At 37.3% G+C, this 21001-nt stretch overlaps 2 protein-coding genes and 1 long non-coding RNA gene across 3 annotated transcripts in view; all 3 read left to right on the top strand.

Moving 5' to 3' along the window:
* Positions 1–21001, top strand: part of LOC146734455 (uncharacterized) — a 396802-nt gene that overhangs the window by 42067 nt on the left and 333734 nt on the right. The window lies entirely within an intron of this gene.
* On the top strand, positions 1662–6834 carry LOC100371162 (retinol dehydrogenase 10-B-like). Its single transcript, XM_002736932.4, has 4 exons — positions 1662–2117; positions 4848–5092; positions 6072–6197; positions 6544–6834. Exons 1-4 carry the CDS (start codon positions 1662–1664, stop codon positions 6638–6640), a joined length of 924 nt encoding a protein of 307 aa, XP_002736978.4. The 3' UTR covers positions 6641–6834.
* On the top strand, positions 7783–20220 carry LOC100371317 (retinol dehydrogenase 10-B-like). Its single transcript, XM_002736933.2, has 4 exons — positions 7783–8232; positions 19244–19488; positions 19618–19743; positions 19973–20220. The coding sequence occupies exons 1-4, from the start codon at positions 7783–7785 to the stop codon at positions 20067–20069; spliced, it is 918 nt and encodes a 305-aa protein (XP_002736979.1). The 3' UTR covers positions 20070–20220.

Below are 21001 nucleotides of genomic sequence, written 5' to 3'. Positions count from 1 at the left end.
GTACAAACACCACCCAAACTAAACATGCATACCACCTAGCCTGACAATCATTAACACTCCAGACATCTTGAGGCAGTGTTGTGCAGTAGCATTCACGGAGTAGGATTTACACTTTAAAAACAGGCATTTTTAGAACAGCATTTCAATTTATCATGAGTTGAGAGAGAATTATAAATTATATCACTCACAAAATAAAAACGACATTAAAAAAACAAACTTGGGATGTTGCCAAATTCAAGTAGTTCTACACTTTTGAAAGTTATTCATCTAAACTCAATTTTAAAAGAAAAAATCACAAATGACACGTTATAGAGTTAGTAAACATACATCAGAGAAACAGAGAATGGAGACATGCCCAACCCAAATCATTTTTAGAAATGAGAGCATGCCAAAATACCAGATTTTTATTTAGCTAATGAGAACAACTGAAGAAACCATGGTTACACACATTGGTGATTATTTGTATATTATTTCATCTATTAGAAAAGAGTGAGCTGACTTCTGATTGTTTTTGTTTTGTTTTTTTATTTTAAAATCTTTTATATGTTAACAATTTATTGCTGTACACAAAGAATAAACCATTATTATTATACATCTGTCACCGTAACGCCATAAGTCATAGCGTGCCGTAATTTTGCGGTATTGCACTGTGTATTTGCATGCTACCATATTAGGAAATTAATAATAAAAACAAACATAGCAGCTCCCAGGGTTTGACCAGACTTCGCGTCTATCGATACTCCGCTGTACTGTCTACTGTACTTTAAACACGATATAAAAAATATGTAATTCAAAAGCTTTTACATTTTTTTTTTCTTTGATTAATGATAGATAAAACTGTGATAATATTGATATCACATATTGCATTTTGGAATATATTAAGGGTTGATCACATTTAAGATCACGTGATCCTTCAAGTGTTTTGTTGGATCTGAAATATTTTGAAATAACTTTAGAGAAGCAGTTTTCATGACTTCGTTACGTCACGGGCTCTGAGATAATTCTCTCAGCCTATCAGATTGTTTTAATTTCCTCCAATCACAGAATCGAAGTGACTTATTGACCAATCAACGCCTTGCATATATTTTGCCGTCATATATATCACGCAGCTACCTCTTGTTGTGTTTTTTCGCACGTTTGTTCCGAGATTATAAATACCCTGGAATTATGTATTTCTGTATGTGTTCATCTGTTGCTACTAGTTACTAACACAGTCTACCTCTCAATAAACCACCATCGTGTTTTTCCATATAACTGTTCTGTTACACGTGAATTAGATAAAACCATTGTCCAATAAAATGTATTTCAATTCAAGATTTGCCATCGTATTTTGACTACAAGATGATTATAAACATTGTGGTAAAAAACCGAAGACATATGTGGCAGACTGTGTTTTTGTTCCTATCATAATTTTGTAAATGTTGCCCTTTATACATAGTGTAATTCCGTACGTCTTTGCTATTACGTAATTTTTAATTTATTTATGTACAACAAAGGGAAGAAGTCTGAGGGCGCTACACATATACCAGTACCCGTACTGTGTAACTGTAAAACTTAGGGCGCATGCGCACGCACATGTCAAGTTGTTGAGAGTTTGATGTATTGATGCAGGACGTAATATTCCTTTGCCCATCAAAATACATATGTGCATCGCATCAGTCATGTGGTTGTTCTTTGAAGCAATTGTTGGTTTACTGAAAATAACATGGTTCAACTTAGTCGGAGTCTTTCGTTTTTTCGTGCCGCCTACTAAGAAACCGTTGGTAGGCGAGATAGTGCTCATAACTGGAGCTGGTGGTGGCATTGGTCGTTTGATGGCAATTAATTTTGCCAAACGTGGGTGTACATTGGTTTTATGGGATATCGACAAAGATGGTAACGACGAGACAGCGGAACTAATCACTGCCCTGGGGGGGGGGGGGAAGGCATACGGTTATCGATGCGATGTGACAAATAAAGACGAAGTTTACCGCTTTGCTGAACAAGTCAAGGAAGATGTTGGTAGCGTAACTATACTTGTCAATAATGCTGAGGTCGTGGCAGGCAAGAATCTGTTGGATTGTCCCGATGAACTGATACTAGAGACTATTAATGTCAATGCAATTTCAAACTTTTGGGTGAGTTTTAACATAAAGGGCGGTGGTCGTCGCGCAGCGCGTGTTCGAATTTCATGTAAATAAACAATGTATGTTACACGCTTTGTATACGTCGCTATGAGTCCCATATCGAGTAGAACGCTGCGCGACGACTGCCGCCCTTCAAATAAATATAACTTTCGCACAGAATTAACAGTACGGCTAGATTATTTATCCCCGAGATAAAACCATGAAAAAGGTCACACACACAAAAAAACCAAACCCAAATTTTTTTCTTAGGTAGATACAAACACGCATTCCTATTCATCGCTATTGTGTGCCTGTTTTTCGCATTGAAAGAGCACAACATCGTTGTCCATTCATAGTCCGTAACGTGTACGAAGGTCGCCATGGAGGTTAATTACGTGGATTGAATTGAATGCTACCGAGACCGTGGGAGCAAAGTAGGTTATTGTTAACTGCTACCTGAAGGCCACGTTCGTTTTGTAAAAAAAATGGGCTTAGAATGACAGTAAATAACCGACAAAAACGGCATCCATGTGCGATGTGTTTTTTTGTTGTTTTTTTTGTTTGTTTGTTTTTTTGTTTTTTTGTTTTTTTTTATGGGCGACAACGCTGTTCCTATCTACACATGTTCACTTTCAAACATAACAGTAATTCATTCAATACAGTAACTACGACAATTGTAGTACGCATGAACCCCGGATTTACGTTTTGTGTAGGTAATTCCAAACGAAAGCGTAATAAATATTCATAAAACATTGTTTGATTACGTGATGTCATCCTTCGAAACTTGGCAGCAAGGAGAACACTTCTTGCTGCGCAGCCACATCTACCCCCACAGTGGCTTGATTTCTAAACGAACATACATTGTGACATATCTATAATTAGCTAGGGAATATATTCGTGGGTGCTGACAGGTAAATGGGAGTAAATCTGATTATCTACCATGAAATACAAAGCAAAAACTGCAATTTCGCAAAGCTTGTTGGGTAAAATCTAGGCTATACTAGATCCCGGTGTGTTTCACTGCAAGCTCCACGCTGCTACGTTAGGACCGTACCAAACATCCTAAACACAGTCCCTCTATAGATAGATAGAGATAGATAGTGATAGAGGGACTGTGTCTTAAACAAACTTAAGGTCTTACACTTTGCATCAAAAACAGATTTTAAGTGTGTGTTTTTCTGTGTATTCAATACATTATATATAAGAGCCATTAACTTTCTTTTTATTGTTACATTTTTAATACGTGTACTTTATAAAACCATATTTTAATCCGCCCAATTAGTGGAAGAAACTGTATTGTAGGGAAATTTTCACTTTTTTCTTGATTTTTCAAAAATTGATAAAACGGTTACCATAGACATTGATACATCATCCCAGGTTTTCAACAGATCGAAATTGAGAAATAACGTTGCTAAAATTAGTGACATTCAAACTCGCAGTTATCGTTCAAAAGATAATGATGGTGCGAAATATGTCTGGGTTTTTTAAGAAAATGCTTTATCACAAAATAGTAGTCTGTTAAAGGTGCCAAGTATGGAATAATTAGGGGACAATAAAAACAAACCTGCGTAGAAATCGGAAGAATAGATCATTTGCTTATCGGAGACGCATTTCAATGGACTTGATTACAGACAATGCCTTGCGCAAATTTCACCCGAAAATTCCGCATTGTGCTCTCGCGATCGCGGACTTAGTCATTTTTACAAGGTTTGCCTTTTCGTGGTCACGTGGTAATTACGTAAACGTATTGACTCTTTAGGTTGTGCGAACTTGTCCCTCTATACTTAGGCTTTTGAAATATACTAGTATACGCTAAATTACGTATACGGTTCTGAAAGAGACAATAGACAGAGAATGCTTTAATCAAAAACATCACCAAACCCTTCTCGCTACCTTAAATAATAAAGAAAGGGCGAAACACTAGAGACAAACAAGTCTTAAAAGCACAATAAAACTATAAATATGGGAGCAATATATTGTCAGAAATGTATGTAAATTCACTTTGCTGTGCTATTTGTGTATTTAGGGGTTGGTTGATTAAATATTCTGTTTTTGGAAAAACATTTATTGTAAAATTCTTTATTGTTGCTGGAATTAATTTTCGCTGAAAAGACCTTTTGAGTGTTTTATAAGGAATTTATTTTCACTGATTTCTGACGAGTTGAATGTAAAATGCAGAAAACAAGTATACTCGCTGTATTGTATTTTCATTGAATCATTCCTTCACGCAAATGGCGAAAATTAATTCCAAGCGAAAATGAAATATTTTACAGAAACGAAATGTGCGACAGCAAAGAACTTAGCATTTCCCAGCATACACTGCAGATTAGTTTACTCTGTTTTCTGTGGTGAAACTTCTACATATGTTTTACTAAATAATGCACTCGTGAATACCCCCCCACACACACACACACACACACCTTATACCTGATACGTATACGGATGTGTGCGTAGTCAGTGCAAGATTTCAGGTGTTGTTTTTCGACTGCTGGCATGGAGGAGACATAAAGTAAAGTAAACAATGATTACAATGTTCGCCAGTTCTGTCAATTATTAATTTAAAGCGGGGGAGTCGTCACCTGCGCATGCGTCAAATGGCCATAGCGTGTCATTGTTTACAAACAAGCGTCTATCCGTGAGCCTTTGCGTTTATAGCGTGTGTTGTTATCGTCGTTTGAGACTCAATTCCCGCACGTGCGCAGGTGGCGACCCTCCCGCTTTAATGTTATTTCATTTTTTCAGTCCGTCAAGGCATTTGCGCCCTCTATGGTAACTCACAATCATGGACATATCGTCACGATCGCCAGTCTTGCTGGTTCTATCGGAGCACCTGGAATGGTCGAATACTGTGCTAGTAAGTTCGCAGCAGTTGGGCTACACGAATCACTGTGCTACGAATTTATTAAAGAAGGGTATGATGGGATTAAAATGACATTGGTGCAGCCGTATTTGATTAACACTAAGATGTTTGACGGGTTTAAAGTCAGGTTTGTAATTCTCAGTAATGTTTGAAAGCCTACATAACCGAATACATATTAACTACAAGTTACAGTATTGTTACGTAGCCGAGTTTATGTACAACCGTACACTAATAAACGAATACAGATATGCAGACAAAACATTATTTTTAATTTAAGTTAATTCACGCCTTATTGTTTTATATCAAAATTATCAAATATGCTAGAAAATGAGTTTACCGCTCAGTAAAGTCCCTTGCGTTTGAATGTCTGGGATACACACTTACACCAGGCCCGAGGACTGTCGACAGCCTAGCTTAAGGGCACTGTCATACTTTGTAGATAATTTATAACAACATTAACAAGGCGGTGCTTGCCAAAGTTGGTTCAAGTTTTTTTATACACGTAAAAATAGGCTTTAAAATGTGTCATATTAGTCTCTCATTGACCACAAGAAATCGGCACGGTCACATACACTTACGACCACAGTCAGCTGGCACACACGTGATAATAAAATAAATGCGATATTTACTATATATGGGGGCTGCCATCTTGAATGCGGCATAGCAGTAAATAAGAGACAAGTTGTGAAACGCGTTTTTCAGATTCCTACAAATCGGGACAAAATGCCAATCTTTCACAGAAATACGATCCGTTGGTGTAATATCCAACCAATAACAACATTCGGCCGAATTTGTCGTTGTTGTGTGAAAAAATTCATTAAATACGACCACCTAATTACACGAAGAATATAGAAAACTTTCCTGGGGTATTTGAAACCAAAAATTGTCATTCCAGCTTAGCAGCCAATCAGCGACTGTCTTACAGTTAGATGACAACTTGTCTCTTATTTAGTTTTATGCCGCATTCAAGATGGCGGCCCCATATAGTAAATATCGCATTTATTTTATTATCACGTGTGCGCCAGCTGACTGTGCTTACGACATGTATAATTAATATGTTTAAGAAGAAACATTGAACCTTCCTCTCCTTGTATGCATTTCTTCAGAGAAGGAATAGCGCCACCCGCTTTGGAACCACAGTACGTAGCCGACAAAGTTGTGGACGCTGTACAGATGAACCAAGAGGTTCTTCTATTGCCAAAAGACGGATATATCAGCGTTTGGTTGAAATCGTAAGTAACCATGCAAGTCCCCTCACAACAGTAATGCGGGCATGCATACAAGCGTGCGATAAACCGAATGTAACATTTTAATTACTATTACCCGCCTAGAAATATCAGTTGATGAGATCGATACATAGTCATGTGATCTTCGATGTCGCGACCGGAGAAGTTCATGGTGCGACTATTATCCTGCCCTCTAGCCTCTCATTACGTTGGTATTGTTTTCTGACTTGTCAACCAGCAAACGACAAATAATAATCTCCCGAGCTCAGTACATTACACATTAATCGTTACTAGTAGACTTTACATGAATATTTACACATATACTTATTGGTTAGGTTTTTTTTAATTGCAGATGGATGTCACATAGATCTTTTCTCACTATATTGAAGTTTATTGGTGCATTAAATGGAATGGATGAATTTATTGGTAAACAAAAGAAGTCCAAATAATATGCGGCTCATCTCAAACAGATAGATGTGTTAAATAACAAATACTTCATTTTAAACATAGTACGTATTGCAGACAGGCACAGGGACATAATAACAAATATTGTTTTTATTGTTATAGCATTACGGACTGTATACACGTTTATAGACATACACTGTAAAACATGTATAACTAGCTAAATGCCATTTTAGCGATTTTTACTCCATGCATGCACGAATTAACTGAACCTTAATTTAGCTAAAGTATCAACAATCTCATTATGAGAATATACTTTATTTTAAATTTGGTTACATCTTTAATTAGCGATATTACAGATTAGCTAAATTAGCTAAAATAACATGCTAGCTGAAATGACATTTTTTACAGTATACAGGCATGTATACATAAACAAATGAAGAAAAATAAATTCCGTGTGTTTGCATGTCCCCGTTCAAGAAAGAAATGCGCAACCAACAATAGTTGTAGATTTTTGGGATTCATTTGGGAACATTTCATGCTCACATCTGTAAGTGTTTCAACTTTATAATAGCGGTATGCATTTGAATGTCCGGCTTACTATATATTTCAAATAAAAGCTGACTAGTTTACCCAACTCCGTTCAAAGTGTGGACCCTTATCCTTCTCAGGTGGAAATTTTCCTCAACGTTTATGACAAGATGATTTTTTTTATCTGATTTGGTGAGCTCAACGCATGTTGCTCACCGAAACTGTGCTAAACGAACTTTGTTTACCATTTAACTACTTACCAAAACAAACAGCATAATGTAAAGTTGGCCTATATTCTGGTATGACCTTGGCTTTGACATTTCAAAGGTTGCGTGTCGGTCATCTTTCACAGTTCACGCTAAACCTTGTCCACGTTATTTTATGTCGAGATACTAATGAATTATTATGGTCAATATATTTCATATTTCCCGCAAATGAGGGAAATAATGCATTTTTTTTTTAAATTCTAAGTTTGATTCAGCTGCATAATTATTTTATCATGTTGTATCATGTGAACATTGTTGGACGCGTGTAACTCTAATCTGTCAGTTTGTCACTGAGGGCAAACAATCAAAGTACGTCCACCCTGACTGGTACGTTGATCCACCGCATTCCACTTCGTACACAAACATTACCGGTACACATTGCTGTAACAGCCATGCTCATCATTTTCGAAGCGATTGTTCTTATACTGAAAATAACATGGTTCAACTTAGTCGGAATCTTTCGTTTTTTCGTGCCGCCTACTAAGAAATCGTTGGTAGGCGAGATAGTGCTTATAACTGGTGCTGGCAGTGGTATTGGTCGTTTGATGGCCATTAATTTCGCCAAACATGGGTGTACATTGGTTTTATGGGATATCGACAAAGATAGCAATGACGAGACAACGGAAATAATCACTGCTCTGGGAGGGAAGGCATACGGTTATCGGTGCGATGTGACAAATAAAGACGAAGTTTACCGCCTTGCTGAACAAATCAAGGAATATGTTGGTAGCGTAACTATACTTGTCAATAATGCTGGGGTCGTGGCAGGCAAGAATTTGTTGGATTGTCCCGATGAACTAATTTTAAGATCAATGAACGTTAATGTAATTTCGCACTTTTGGGTAAGTAGCTACAACCGAATAGCGCTACCGATGCACTTTGTGCCACTTATCACAAAATGTGTAACAACAAAGCGACAGAACCGCTTATATTACGAGGTTCCTTAATTATATTTTATAAATTTTGTAAATCATTGAACAACCTACCCCGCAAGTGCTATGCATATGTTGTGTTGGTATGTGGTTGTATATACCTGTCCCGTACATAATATGTAGTATGTTATGTTGGTATGTGGATGTATATACCTGTCCCGTACGTAGTATGTATTATGTTGTGTTGGTATGTGGTTGTATATACCTGTCCCGTACATAGTATGTATCATGTTGTGTTGGTATGTGGTTGTATATACCTGTCCCGTACGAAGTATGTATCATGTTGTGTTGGTATGTGGTTGTATATACCTGTCCCGTACGTAGTGTGTATTATGTTGTGTTGCTATGTGGTTGTATATACCTGTCCCGTACATAGTATGCATTATGTTGTGTTGGTATGTAGTTGTATATACCTTTCCCGTATATAGTACGCAATATGATGTGTTGGTATGTAGTTGTATATACCTGTCTCGTACATAGTAAGCATTATGTTGTGTTGGTATGTAGTTGTATATACATGTACCGTACATAGTATGCATTATGTTTTGTTGGTATGTGGTTGTATATACCTGTACCGTACATAGAATGCATTATGTTGTGTTGGTATGTAGTTGTATATACCTGTACCGTACGTAGTATGCATTATGTTGTGCTGGTATGTGGTTGTATATACCTGTCCCGTACGTAGTATGCATTATGTTGTGTTGGTATGTGGTTGTATATACCTGTCCCGTACATAGTATGCATTATGTTGTGCTGGTATGTGGTTGTACATACCTGTCCCGTACATAGTATGCATTATGTTGTGTTGGTATGTAGTTGTATATACCTGTCCCGTACATAGTATGCATTATGTTGTGTTGGTATGTAATTGTATATACCTGTACCATACATAGTATGCATTATGTTGTGTTGGTATGTGGTTGTACATACCTGACCCGTACGTAGTATGCATTAAGTTGTGCTGGTATGTGGTTGTATATACCTGTCTCGTACGTAGTATGCATTATGTTGTGTTGGTATGTAGTTGTATATACCTGTCCCGTACATAGTATGCATTATGTTGTGTTGGTATGTAGTTCTATATACCTGTACCGTACATAGCATGCAGTATGTTGTGTTGGCATGTGGTTGTATTTACCTGTCTCGTACATAGTATGCATTATGTTGCGTTGGTATGCGGTTATATAAACCTGTCCCGTACGTAGTATGCATTATGTTGTGTGATATATACCTGTCCCGTACATATTATGCATTATGTTGTGTTGGTATGTGGTTGTATATACCTGTCCCGTACATAATATGCATTATGCTGTGTTGGTATGTGGTTGTACATACCTGTCTCGTACATATTATGTTGTATGTTGTGTTGGTATGTGGTTATATATACCTGTCCCGTACATAATGTGCATTATGTTGTGTTGGTATGTGGTTGTATGCACCTGTCCCGTACATAGTATGCATTATATTGTCTTGGTATGTGGTTGAATATACCTGTCCCGTACATAGTATGCATTATGTTGTGTTGGTATGTGGTTGTATATACCTGTCCCGTACATAATATGCATTATGTTGTGTTGGTATGTGGTTGTGTTTACCTGTCTCGTACATAGTATGTATTATGTTGTGTTTGTATGTGGTTGTATATACCTGTCCCATACATAGTATGCATTATGTTGTGTTGGTATGTGGTTGCATATACCTTCCCCGTACACAGTATGCATTATGTTGTGTTGGTATGCGGTTATATGTACCTGTCTCGTGCGTAGTAAGCATTATGTTGTGTTGCTATGTGGTTGTATATACCTGTCTCGTACTGTCGCATACGACTTATTTACCACTTCCGTGTCACTGAGAGAATGTTCTAGAACCGTACTGTGTCTGGGTGGAATATTCTAGATTTTGTTTTTAGAAACTGGTTGAATAGGTAATAGAACACTGTAGGAGGCAATAGAAGGTAATGGAACATTCTAGAAATTTATAGTAAATTTCAGACTCATTATGTATGCTGATGTAATGGTCTATTTATAGCCAATGAACCATCACACCTGTATTATACCAATTACGGTAATATTACGTTGCGTGTGACACGAACATATTATGTAGTATGTTGTGTTGGTATGTGGTTGTATATACCTGTCTCGTACTGTCGCATACGACTTATTTACCTCTTCCGTGTCACTGAGAGAATGTTCTAGAACCGTACTGTGTCTGGGTGGAATATTCTAGATTTTGTTTTTAGAAACTGGTTGAATAGGTAATAGAACACTGTAGGAGGCAATAGAAGGTAATGGAACATTCTAGAAATTTATAGTAAATTCCAGACTCATTATGTATGCTGATGTAATGGTCTATTTATAGCCAATGAACCATCACACCTGTACTATACCAATTACGGTAATATTACGTTGCGTGTGACACGAACATATTATGTAGTATGTTGTGTTGGTATGTGGTTGTATATACCTGTCACGTACATAGTATGCATTATGTTGTGATGGTAGATGGTTATATATTCCTGTCTCGTACATAGTATGCATAATGTTGTGTTGGTATGTGGTTGTATATACCTGGCCAGTACATATTATGCATTATGTTGTGTTGGTATGGAGTTGTATTTACCTGTCTCGTACATAGTATGCATTATGTTGTGTTGGTATGGGGTTGTATATACCTGTCTCGTACTGTCGCATACCACTTATTTACCACTTCCGTGTCACTGAGATAATGTTCTAGAACCGTACTGTGTCTGGGTTGAATATTCTAGATTTTTTTTAGAAACTGGTTGAATAGGTAATAGAACACTGTAGGAGGCAATAGAAGGTAATGGAACATTCTAGAAATTTATAGTAAATTCCAGACTCATTATGTATGCTGATGTAATGGTCTATTTATAGACAATGTGGGTATATATAGGGGAGTTGTTCAGCACTGAGTTCAGATCGGATATCTCGTTGAATTGTATTGGAATTTAAGTATCTAGTTATTGGAGTAGTGAAGTTTTACCGCGTTATTGTACTTGATGTTTGCAGAGTATAATAATACCAGTACCAGTTGAAACCTCGTCTGTTGGCTCCGTGTTCGTATTTTATCATCGCCGCCAGGGAAGTCTTTTTGGTTACTGTTGCCATTTTGGTATTTGAACCATCACACCTGTACTATACCAATTACGGTAATATTACGTTGCGTGTGACACGAACATATTATGTAGTATGTTGTGTTGGTATGTGGTTGTATATACCTGTCACGTACATAGTATGCATTATGTTGTGATGGTAGATGGTTATATATTCCTGTCTCGTACATAGTATGCATTATGTTGTGTTGGTATGTGGTTGTATATATCTGGCCAGTACATATTATGTATTATGTTGTGTTGGTATGGGGTTGTATTTACCTGTCTCGTACATAGTATGCATTATGTTGTGTTGGTATGTGGTTGTGTATACCTGCCTCGTACATATTATGTAGTATGTTGTGTTGGTATGTGGTTGTATGTACCTGTCCCGTACATATTATGCAGTATATTGTGTTGGTATGTGGTTGTATATACCTGTCCCGTACATAGTATGCATTATGTTGTGTTGGTATGGGGTTGTATTACCTGTCGCGTACATAGTATGCATTATGTTGTGATGGTAGGCGGTTATATATTCCTGTCTCGTACATAGTATGCATTATGTTGTGTTGGTATTTGGTTATATATACCTGTCCCGTACGTAGAATGCATTATGTTGTGTTGCTATGTGGTTGTATATACCTGTCTTGTACTGTCGCATACCACTTATTTACCACTTCCGTGTCACTGAGATAATGTTCTAGAACCGTACTGTGTCTGGGTTGAATATTCTAGATTTTTTTTTAGAAACTGGTTGAATAGGTAATAGAACACTGTAGGAGGCAATAGAAGGTAATGGAACATTCTAGAAATTTATAGTAAATTCCAGACTCATTATGTATGCTGATGTAATGGTCTATTTATAGACAATGTGGGTATATATAGGGGAGTTGTTCAGCACTGAGTTCAGATCGGATATCTCGTTGAATTGTATTGGAATTTAAGTATCTAGTTATTGGAGTAGTGAAGTTTTACCGCGTTATTGTACTTGATGTTTGCAGAGTATAATAATACCAGTACCAGTTGAAACCTCGTCTGTTGGCTCCGTGTTCGTATTTTATCATCGCCGCCAGGGAAGTCTTTTTGGTTACTGTTGCCATTTTGGTATTTGAACCATCACACCTGTACTATACCAATTACGGTAATATTACGTTGCGTGTGACACGAACATATTATGTAGTATGTTGTGTTGGTATGTGGTTGTATATACCTGTCACGTACATAGTATGCATTATGTTGTGATGGTAGATGGTTATATATTCCTGTCTCGTACATAGTATGCATTATGTTGTGTTGGTATGTGGTTGTATATACCTGGCCAGTACATATTATGTATTATGTTGTGTTGGTATGGGGTTGTATTTACCTGTCTCGTACATAGTATGCATTATGTTGTGTTGGTATGTGGTTGTGTATACCTGCCTCGTACATATTATGTAGTATGTTGTGTTGGTATGTGGTTGTATGTACCTGTCCCGTACATATTATGCAGTATATTGTGTTGGTATGTGGTTGTATATACCTGTCCCGTACATAGTATGCATTATGTTGTGTTGGTATGGGGTTGTATTACCTGTCGCGTACATAGTATGCATTATGTTGTGATGGTAGGCGGTTATATATTCCTGTTTCGTACATAGTATGCATTATGTTGTGTTGGTATTTGGTTATATATACCTGTCCCGTACGTAGAATGCATTATGTTGTGTTGCTATGTGGTTGTATATACCTGTCTCGTACATATTATGTGGTATGTTGTGTTGCTATGTGGTTGTATATACCTGTCCCGTACATAGTATGCATTATGTTGTGTTGGTATGTGGTTGTATATACCTGTCCCGTACATAATATGCATTATGTTGTGTTGGTATGTGGTTGTGTTTACCTGTCTCGTACATAGTATGTATTATGTTGTGTTGGTATGTGGTTGTATATACCTGTCCCGTACATAGTATGCATTATGTTGTGTTGGTATGTGGTTGCATATACCTTCCCCGTACACAGTATGTATTATGTTGTGTTGGTATGCGGTTATATATACCTGTCTCGTGCGTAGTAAGCATTATGTTGTGTTGCTATGTGGTTGTATATACCTGTCTCGTACTGTCGCATACCACTTATTTACCACTTCCGTGTCACTGAGAGAATGTTCTAGAACCGTACTGTGTCTGGGTTGAATATTCTAGATTTTTTTTTAGAAACTGGTTGAATAGGTAATAGAACACTGTAGTAGGCAATAGAAGGTAATGGAACATTCTAGAAATTTATAGTAAATTCCAGACTCATTATGTATGCTGATGTAATGGTCTATTTATAGACAATGTGGGTATATATAGGGGAGTTGTTCAGCACTGAGTTCAGATCGGAGATCTCGTTGAATTGTATTGGAGTTTAAGTATCTAGTTATTGGAGTAGTGAAGTTTTACCGCGTTATTGTACTTGATGTTTGCAGAGTATAATAATACCAGTACCAGTTGAAACCTCATCTGTTGGCTCCGTGTTCGTATTTTACCATCGCCGCCAGGGAAGTCTTTTTGGTTACTGTTGCCATTTTGGTATTTGAACCATCACACCTGTACTATACCAATTACGGTAATATTACGTTTCGTGTGACACGAACATATTATGTAGTATGTTGTGTTGGTATGTGGTTGTATATACCTGTCACGTACATAGTATGCATTATGTTGTGATGGTAGATGGTTATATATTCCTGTCTCGTACATAGTATGCATCATGTTGTGTTGGTATGTGGTTGTATATACCTGGCCAGTATATATTATGCATTATGTTGTGTTGGTATGGGGTTGTATTTACCTGTCTCGTACATAGTATGCATTATGTTGTGTTGGTATGTGGTTGTGTATACCTGCCTCGTACATATTATGTAGTATGTTGTGTTGGTATGTGGTTGTATGTACCTGTCCCGTACATATTATGCAGTATATTGTGTTGGTATGTGGTTGTATATACCTGTCCCGTACATAGTATGCATTATGTTGTGTTGGTATGGGGTTGTATTACCTGTCGCGTACATAGTATGCATTATGTTGTGATGGTAGGCGGTTATATATTCCTGTCTCGTACATAGTATGCATTATGTTGTGTTGGTATTTGGTTATATATACCTGTCCCGTACGTAGAATGCATTATGTTGTGTTGCTATGTGGTTGTATATACCTGTCTCGTACTGTCGCATACCACTTATTTACCACTTCCGTATCACTGAGATAATGTTCTAGAACCGTACTGTGTCTGGGTTGAATATTCTAGATTTTTTTTTAGAAACTGGTTGAATAGGTAATAGAACACTGTAGGAGGCAATAGAAGGTAATGGAACATTCTAGAAATTTATAGTAAATTCCAGACTCATTATGTATGCTGATGTAATGGTCTATTTATAGACAATGTGGGTATATATAGGGGAGTTGTTCAGCACTGAGTTCAGATCGGATATCTCGTTGAATTGTATTGGAATTTAAGTATCTAGTTATTGGAGTAGTGAAGTTTTACCGCGTTATTGTACTTGATGTTTGCAGAGTATAATAATACCAGTACCAGTTGAAACCTCATCTGTTGGCTCCGTGTTCGTATTTTATCATCGCCGACAGGGAAGTCTTTTTGGTTACTGTTGCCATTTTGGTATTTGAACCATCACACCTGTACTATACCAATTACGGTAATATTACGTTGCGTGTGACACGAACATATTATGTAGTATGTTGTGTTGGTATGTGGTTGTATATACCTGTCACGTACATAGTATGCATTATGTTGTGATGGTAGATGGTTATATATTCCTGTCTCGTACATAGTATGCATTATGTTGTGTTGGTATGTGGTTGTATATACCTGGCCAGTACATATTATGTATTATGTTGTGTTGGTATGGGGTTGTATTTACCTGTCTCGTACATAGTATGCATTATGTTGTGTTGGTATGTGGTTGTGTATACCTGCCTCGTACATATTATGTAGTATGTTGTGTTGGTATGTGGTTGTATGTACCTGTCCCGTACATATTATGCAGTATATTGTGTTGGTATGTGGTTGTATATACCTGTCCCGTACATAGTATGCATTATGTTGTGTTGGTATGGGGTTGTATTACCTGTCTCGTACATAGTATGCATTATGTTGTGATGGTAGGCGGTTATATATTCCTGTCTCGTACATAGTATGCATTATGTTGTGTTGGTATTTGGTTATATATACCTGTCCCGTACGTAGAATGCATTATGTTGTGTTGCTATGTGGTTGTATATACCTGTCTCGTACATATTATGTGGTATGTTGTGTTGCTATGTGGTTGTATATACCTGTCCCGTACATAGTATGCATTATGTTGTGTTGGTATGTGGTTGTATATACCTGTCCCGTACATAATATGCATTATGTTGTGTTGGTATGTGGTTGTGTTTACCTGTCTCGTACATAGTATGTATTATGTTGTGTTGGTATGTGGTTGTATATACCTGTCCCGTACATAATATGCATTATGTTGTGTTGGTATGTGGTTGCATATACCTTCCCCGTACACAGTATGTATTATGTTGTGTTGGTATGCGGTTATATATACCTGTCTCGTGCGTAGTAAGCATTATGTTGTGTTGCTATGTGGTTGTATATACCTGTCTCGTACTGTCGCATACCACTTATTTACCACTTCCGTGTCACTGAGAGAATGTTCTAGAACCGTACTGTGTCTGGGTTGAATATTCTAGATTTTTTTTTAGAAACTGGTTGAATAGGTAATAGAACACTGTAGTAGGCAATAGAAGGTAATGGAACATTCTAGAAATTTATAGTAAATTCCAGACTCATTATGTATGCTGATGTAATGGTCTATTTATAGACAATGTGGGTATATATAGGGGAGTTGTTCAGCACTGAGTTCAGATCGGAGATCTCGTTGAATTGTATTGGAGTTTAAGTATCTAGTTATTGGAGTAGTGAAGTTTTACCGCGTTATTGTACTTGATGTTTGCAGAGTATAATAATACCAGTACCAGTTGAAACCTCATCTGTTGGCTCCGTGTTCGTATTTTACCATCGCCGCCAGGGAAGTCTTTTTGGTTACTGTTGCCATTTTGGTATTTGAACCATCACACCTGTACTATACCAATTACGGTAATATTACGTTTCGTGTGACACGAACATATTATGTAGTATGTTGTGTTGGTATGTGGTTGTATATACCTGTCACGTACATAGTATGCATTATGTTGTGATGGTAGATGGTTATATATTCCTGTCTCGTACATAGTATGCATCATGTTGTGTTGGTATGTGGTTGTATATACCTGGCCAGTATATATTATGCATTATGTTGTGTTGGTATGGGGTTGTATTTACCTGTCTCGTACATAGTATGCATTATGTTGTGTTGGTATGTGGTTGTGTATACCTGCCTCGTACATATTATGTAGTATGTTGTGTTGGTATGTGGTTGTATGTACCTGTCCCGTACATATTATGCAGTATATTGTGTTGGTATGTGGTTGTATATACCTGTCCCGTACATAGTATGCATTATGTTGTGTTGGTATGGGGTTGTATTACCTGTCGCGTACATAGTATGCATTATGTTGTGATGGTAGGCGGTTATATATTCCTGTCTCGTACATAGTATGCATTATGTTGTGTTGGTATTTGGTTATATATACCTGTCCCGTACGTAGAATGCATTATGTTGTGTTGCTATGTGGTTGTATATACCTGTCTCGTACTGTCGCATACCACTTATTTACCACTTCCGTATCACTGAGATAATGTTCTAGAACCGTACTGTGTCTGGGTTGAATATTCTAGATTTTTTTTTAGAAACTGGTTGAATAGGTAATAGAACACTGTAGTAGGCAATAGAAGGTAATGGAACATTCTAGAAATTTATAGTAAATTCCAGACTCATTATGTATGCTGATGTAATGGTCTATTTATAGACAATGTGGGTATATATAGGGGAGTTGTTCAGCACTGAGTTCAGATCGGAGATCTCGTTGAATTGTATTGGAGTTTAAGTATCTAGTTATTGGAGTAGTGAAGTTTTACCGCGTTATTGTACTTGATGTTTGCAGAGTATAATAATACCAGTACCAGTTGAAACCTCATCTGTTGGCTCCGTGTTCGTATTTTACCATCGCCGCCAGGGAAGTCTTTTTGGTTACTGTTGCCATTTTGGTATTTGAACCATCACACCTGTACTATACCAATTACGGTAATATTACGTTTCGTGTGACACGAACATATTATGTAGTATGTTGTGTTGGTATGTGGTTGTATATACCTGTCACGTACATAGTATGCATTATGTTGTGATGGTAGATGGTTATATATTCCTGTCTCGTACATAGTATGCATCATGTTGTGTTGGTATGTGGTTGTATATACCTGGCCAGTATATATTATGCATTATGTTGTGTTGGTATGGGGTTGTATTTACCTGTCTCGTACATAGTATGCATTATGTTGTGTTGGTATGTGGTTGTGTATACCTGCCTCGTACATATTATGTAGTATGTTGTGTTGGTATGTGGTTGTATGTACCTGTCCCGTACATATTATGCAGTATGTTGTGTTGGTATGTGGTTGTATATACCTGTCCCGTACATAGTATGCATTATGTTGTGTTGGTATGGGGTTGTATTACCTGTCGCGTACATAGTATGCATTATGTTGTGATGGTAGGCGGTTATATATTCCTGTCTCGTACATAGTATGCATTATGTTGTGTTGGTATTTGGTTATATATACCTGTCCCGTACGTAGAATGCATTATGTTGTGTTGCTATGTGGTTGTATATACCTGTCTCGTACATATTATGTGGTATGTTGTGTTGCTATGTGGTTGTATATACCTGTCCCGTACATAGTATGCATTATGTTGTGTTGGTATGTGGTTGTATATACCTGTCCCGTACATATTATGCATTATGTTGTGTTGGTATATGGTTGTATATACCTGTCCAGTACATAGTATGCATTATGTTGTGTTGGTATGTGGTTGTATATACCTATCCCGTACATAGTATACATTATGTTGTGTTGCTATGTGGTTGTATATACCTGTCCCGTACATAGTATGCATTATGTTGTGTTGGTATGTGGTTGTATATACCTGTCCCGTACATATTATGCATTATGTTGTGTTGGTATATGGTTGTATATACCTGTCCAGTACATAGTATGCATTATGTTGTGTTGGTATGTGGTTGTATATACCTATCCCGTACATAGTATGCATTATGTTGTGTTGGTATGTGGTTGTGTATACCTGCCTCGTACATATTATGTAGTATTTTGTGTTGGTATGTGGTTGTATATACCTGTCCGTACATAGTGTGCATTATGTTGTGTTGGTATGTGGTTCTATATACCTGTCCGTACATATTATGTAGTATGTTGTGTTTGTATGAGATTGTATTTACCTGTCTCGTACATATTATGTAGTATGTTGTGTTGGTATGTGGTTATATATACCTATTCCGTACATAATATGCATTATGTTGTGTTGGTGTGTGGTTGTGTATACCTGTCCCGTACATAGTATGCATTATGTTGTGTTGGTGTGTGGTTATATATACCTGTCCCGTGCGTAGTACGACTGTCGTTGAAATAAACATCGTGCTTAGATAATAATTAAGACTGAGTAGTATAACTGTCAGTCACGCGCATCATAAGGGTTTGAAGGACCAGCATTTTGATGTGGAGGTACAGCATCAGGTTTGAGTGTACATCATAAATACGAGGTAGTATTTATTGTGCTGTTTAAAGCAACATCTCTCTACACGATCATTCTTTCAGACCCTCAAAGCGTTTGCGCCATCTATGGTAGCAAATAACCACGGCCATATCGTCACAATAAGCAGTATCTGCGGTGTTATTGGAGCACCTGGAATGGTCGAATACTGTGCTAGTAAGTTTGCGGCAGTCGGGCTACACGAATCACTGTGCTACGAATTTATTAAAGAAGGGTATGATGGGATTAAAACGACATTAGTACAGCCATACTTGATTAACACTGGAATGTTCGACGGGTTCAAAGCCAGGTTTGGAAATATTATGTACCGTGTTAGAAATATTTTATATTATACGGTAAAGTTTTATACACAGCCTCAGTTATTCACGTATTTACAGGTTTTAATTTGTATTCAAAAATGTCATATCTTATTTACCAGGGAAGGAGTGGCACCCCCTGATTTGGATCCACAATACGTAGCGGATATGGTCCTGAGAGCAGTGCAAACAAACCAGGATATATTAATGATGCCGCGACCTTTATACCTTATCTCTTGGTTTAAGTCGTAAGTATGTTCGTAACTCACAATATACGGGACCGCGTAAGCGAATAATCATGCTGAGTACGTTCGCAAAATGAGTATGGAGACGGAATTCAAGCCCGGGCCGTGCCATGAGACGAGACCTTCAGAAATTTCACTACGACAATTCAAATACTAGTACATAACATCATCAATACTGGATCTATAAAACTGAAATAACCAACAATCGTAATACTAGTATTTACTCTTCCAGGTGGATGTCTCTGGGCGCTACCGTAGCGGGCGCACAGTTTACCGGCGCATTCAATGCAATGGATACGTTTGTCGGGAGACAGAAGAAACATATTTAACCTTTTCTTGTTCAATAGATGTTATATATTACACGTGCTTAGACCGGCGTATCGTCTGTGTGTGTATGACATGAAATAATGGATTTATTTTACAATAACAAATAACAATTATCTTTATTTTTGTTGTGAATAAATCAGATCATATGTTTTTCGCGCTGTCTTCTGATTACGTAACTAGCAGGCACAGTGAGGTAAACGTGCGTATGTTAGCTAACGTTTGCACGGGATAAGTCTCAAGGGCGGCAATGATTCATTGTTCCGACAAAACAATTTATCATGAATTTTTCTTCCTTTAAAGTATACATCTAAATTAAAATATCTTGCTAAAAACGATGATACAATTGCTGTTTTTTTTTTGTGCCAGTATTTATTTTCAATAGTTTTTACTGCCTCAAATTATGGTGAAGTAATTTTAAATTAAACGTGGTACAACACATATATATCTGTAACAGGCAGATTCATTCCGTTTCAAATCTCAGCACAGCAACCAACGAACTTAAAACTCTGCCGATGGAAAACATATAATTAATTTAAGTAATTTTTTTTTAAGATTTACAATCAAACACTAAGGCCGTTCTTTAGCCCGACCTCCAACAAAATTTGAATTCAATTCTCAGAAAATGGTGTATATGCGCGTAGGACTAGTTTCTCACCATGTACATGACAAATTAGTTAACGTGTCAAGGTTATAAAATGACACACCTTTTTATACAAGTAAGCTTCACATATACAATCAGTGAAAACGGCCCTGTCATGTCAAGTTACGAGCGTACAAGTGCCCATGTAAGATTTAAAACATTTCTGTGTAATTCTTTTTGGTCTTGTGGTATGTCTGGGTATTTTTTGGCAGTATGATACGTATACTAGGCATAGACACGTACCAAATTACCTGGTACGCTTTGCGATGAAAATGCACGCCGCCGCCGACGACG

The sequence above is a fragment of the Saccoglossus kowalevskii genome, chromosome 14, assembly GCF_978046115.1.
Source record: "Saccoglossus kowalevskii chromosome 14, keSacKowa6.1, whole genome shotgun sequence".
NCBI lineage: Eukaryota > Metazoa > Hemichordata > Enteropneusta > Harrimaniidae > Saccoglossus > Saccoglossus kowalevskii.
This window is presented reverse-complemented; position numbering and strand designations above follow the sequence as displayed.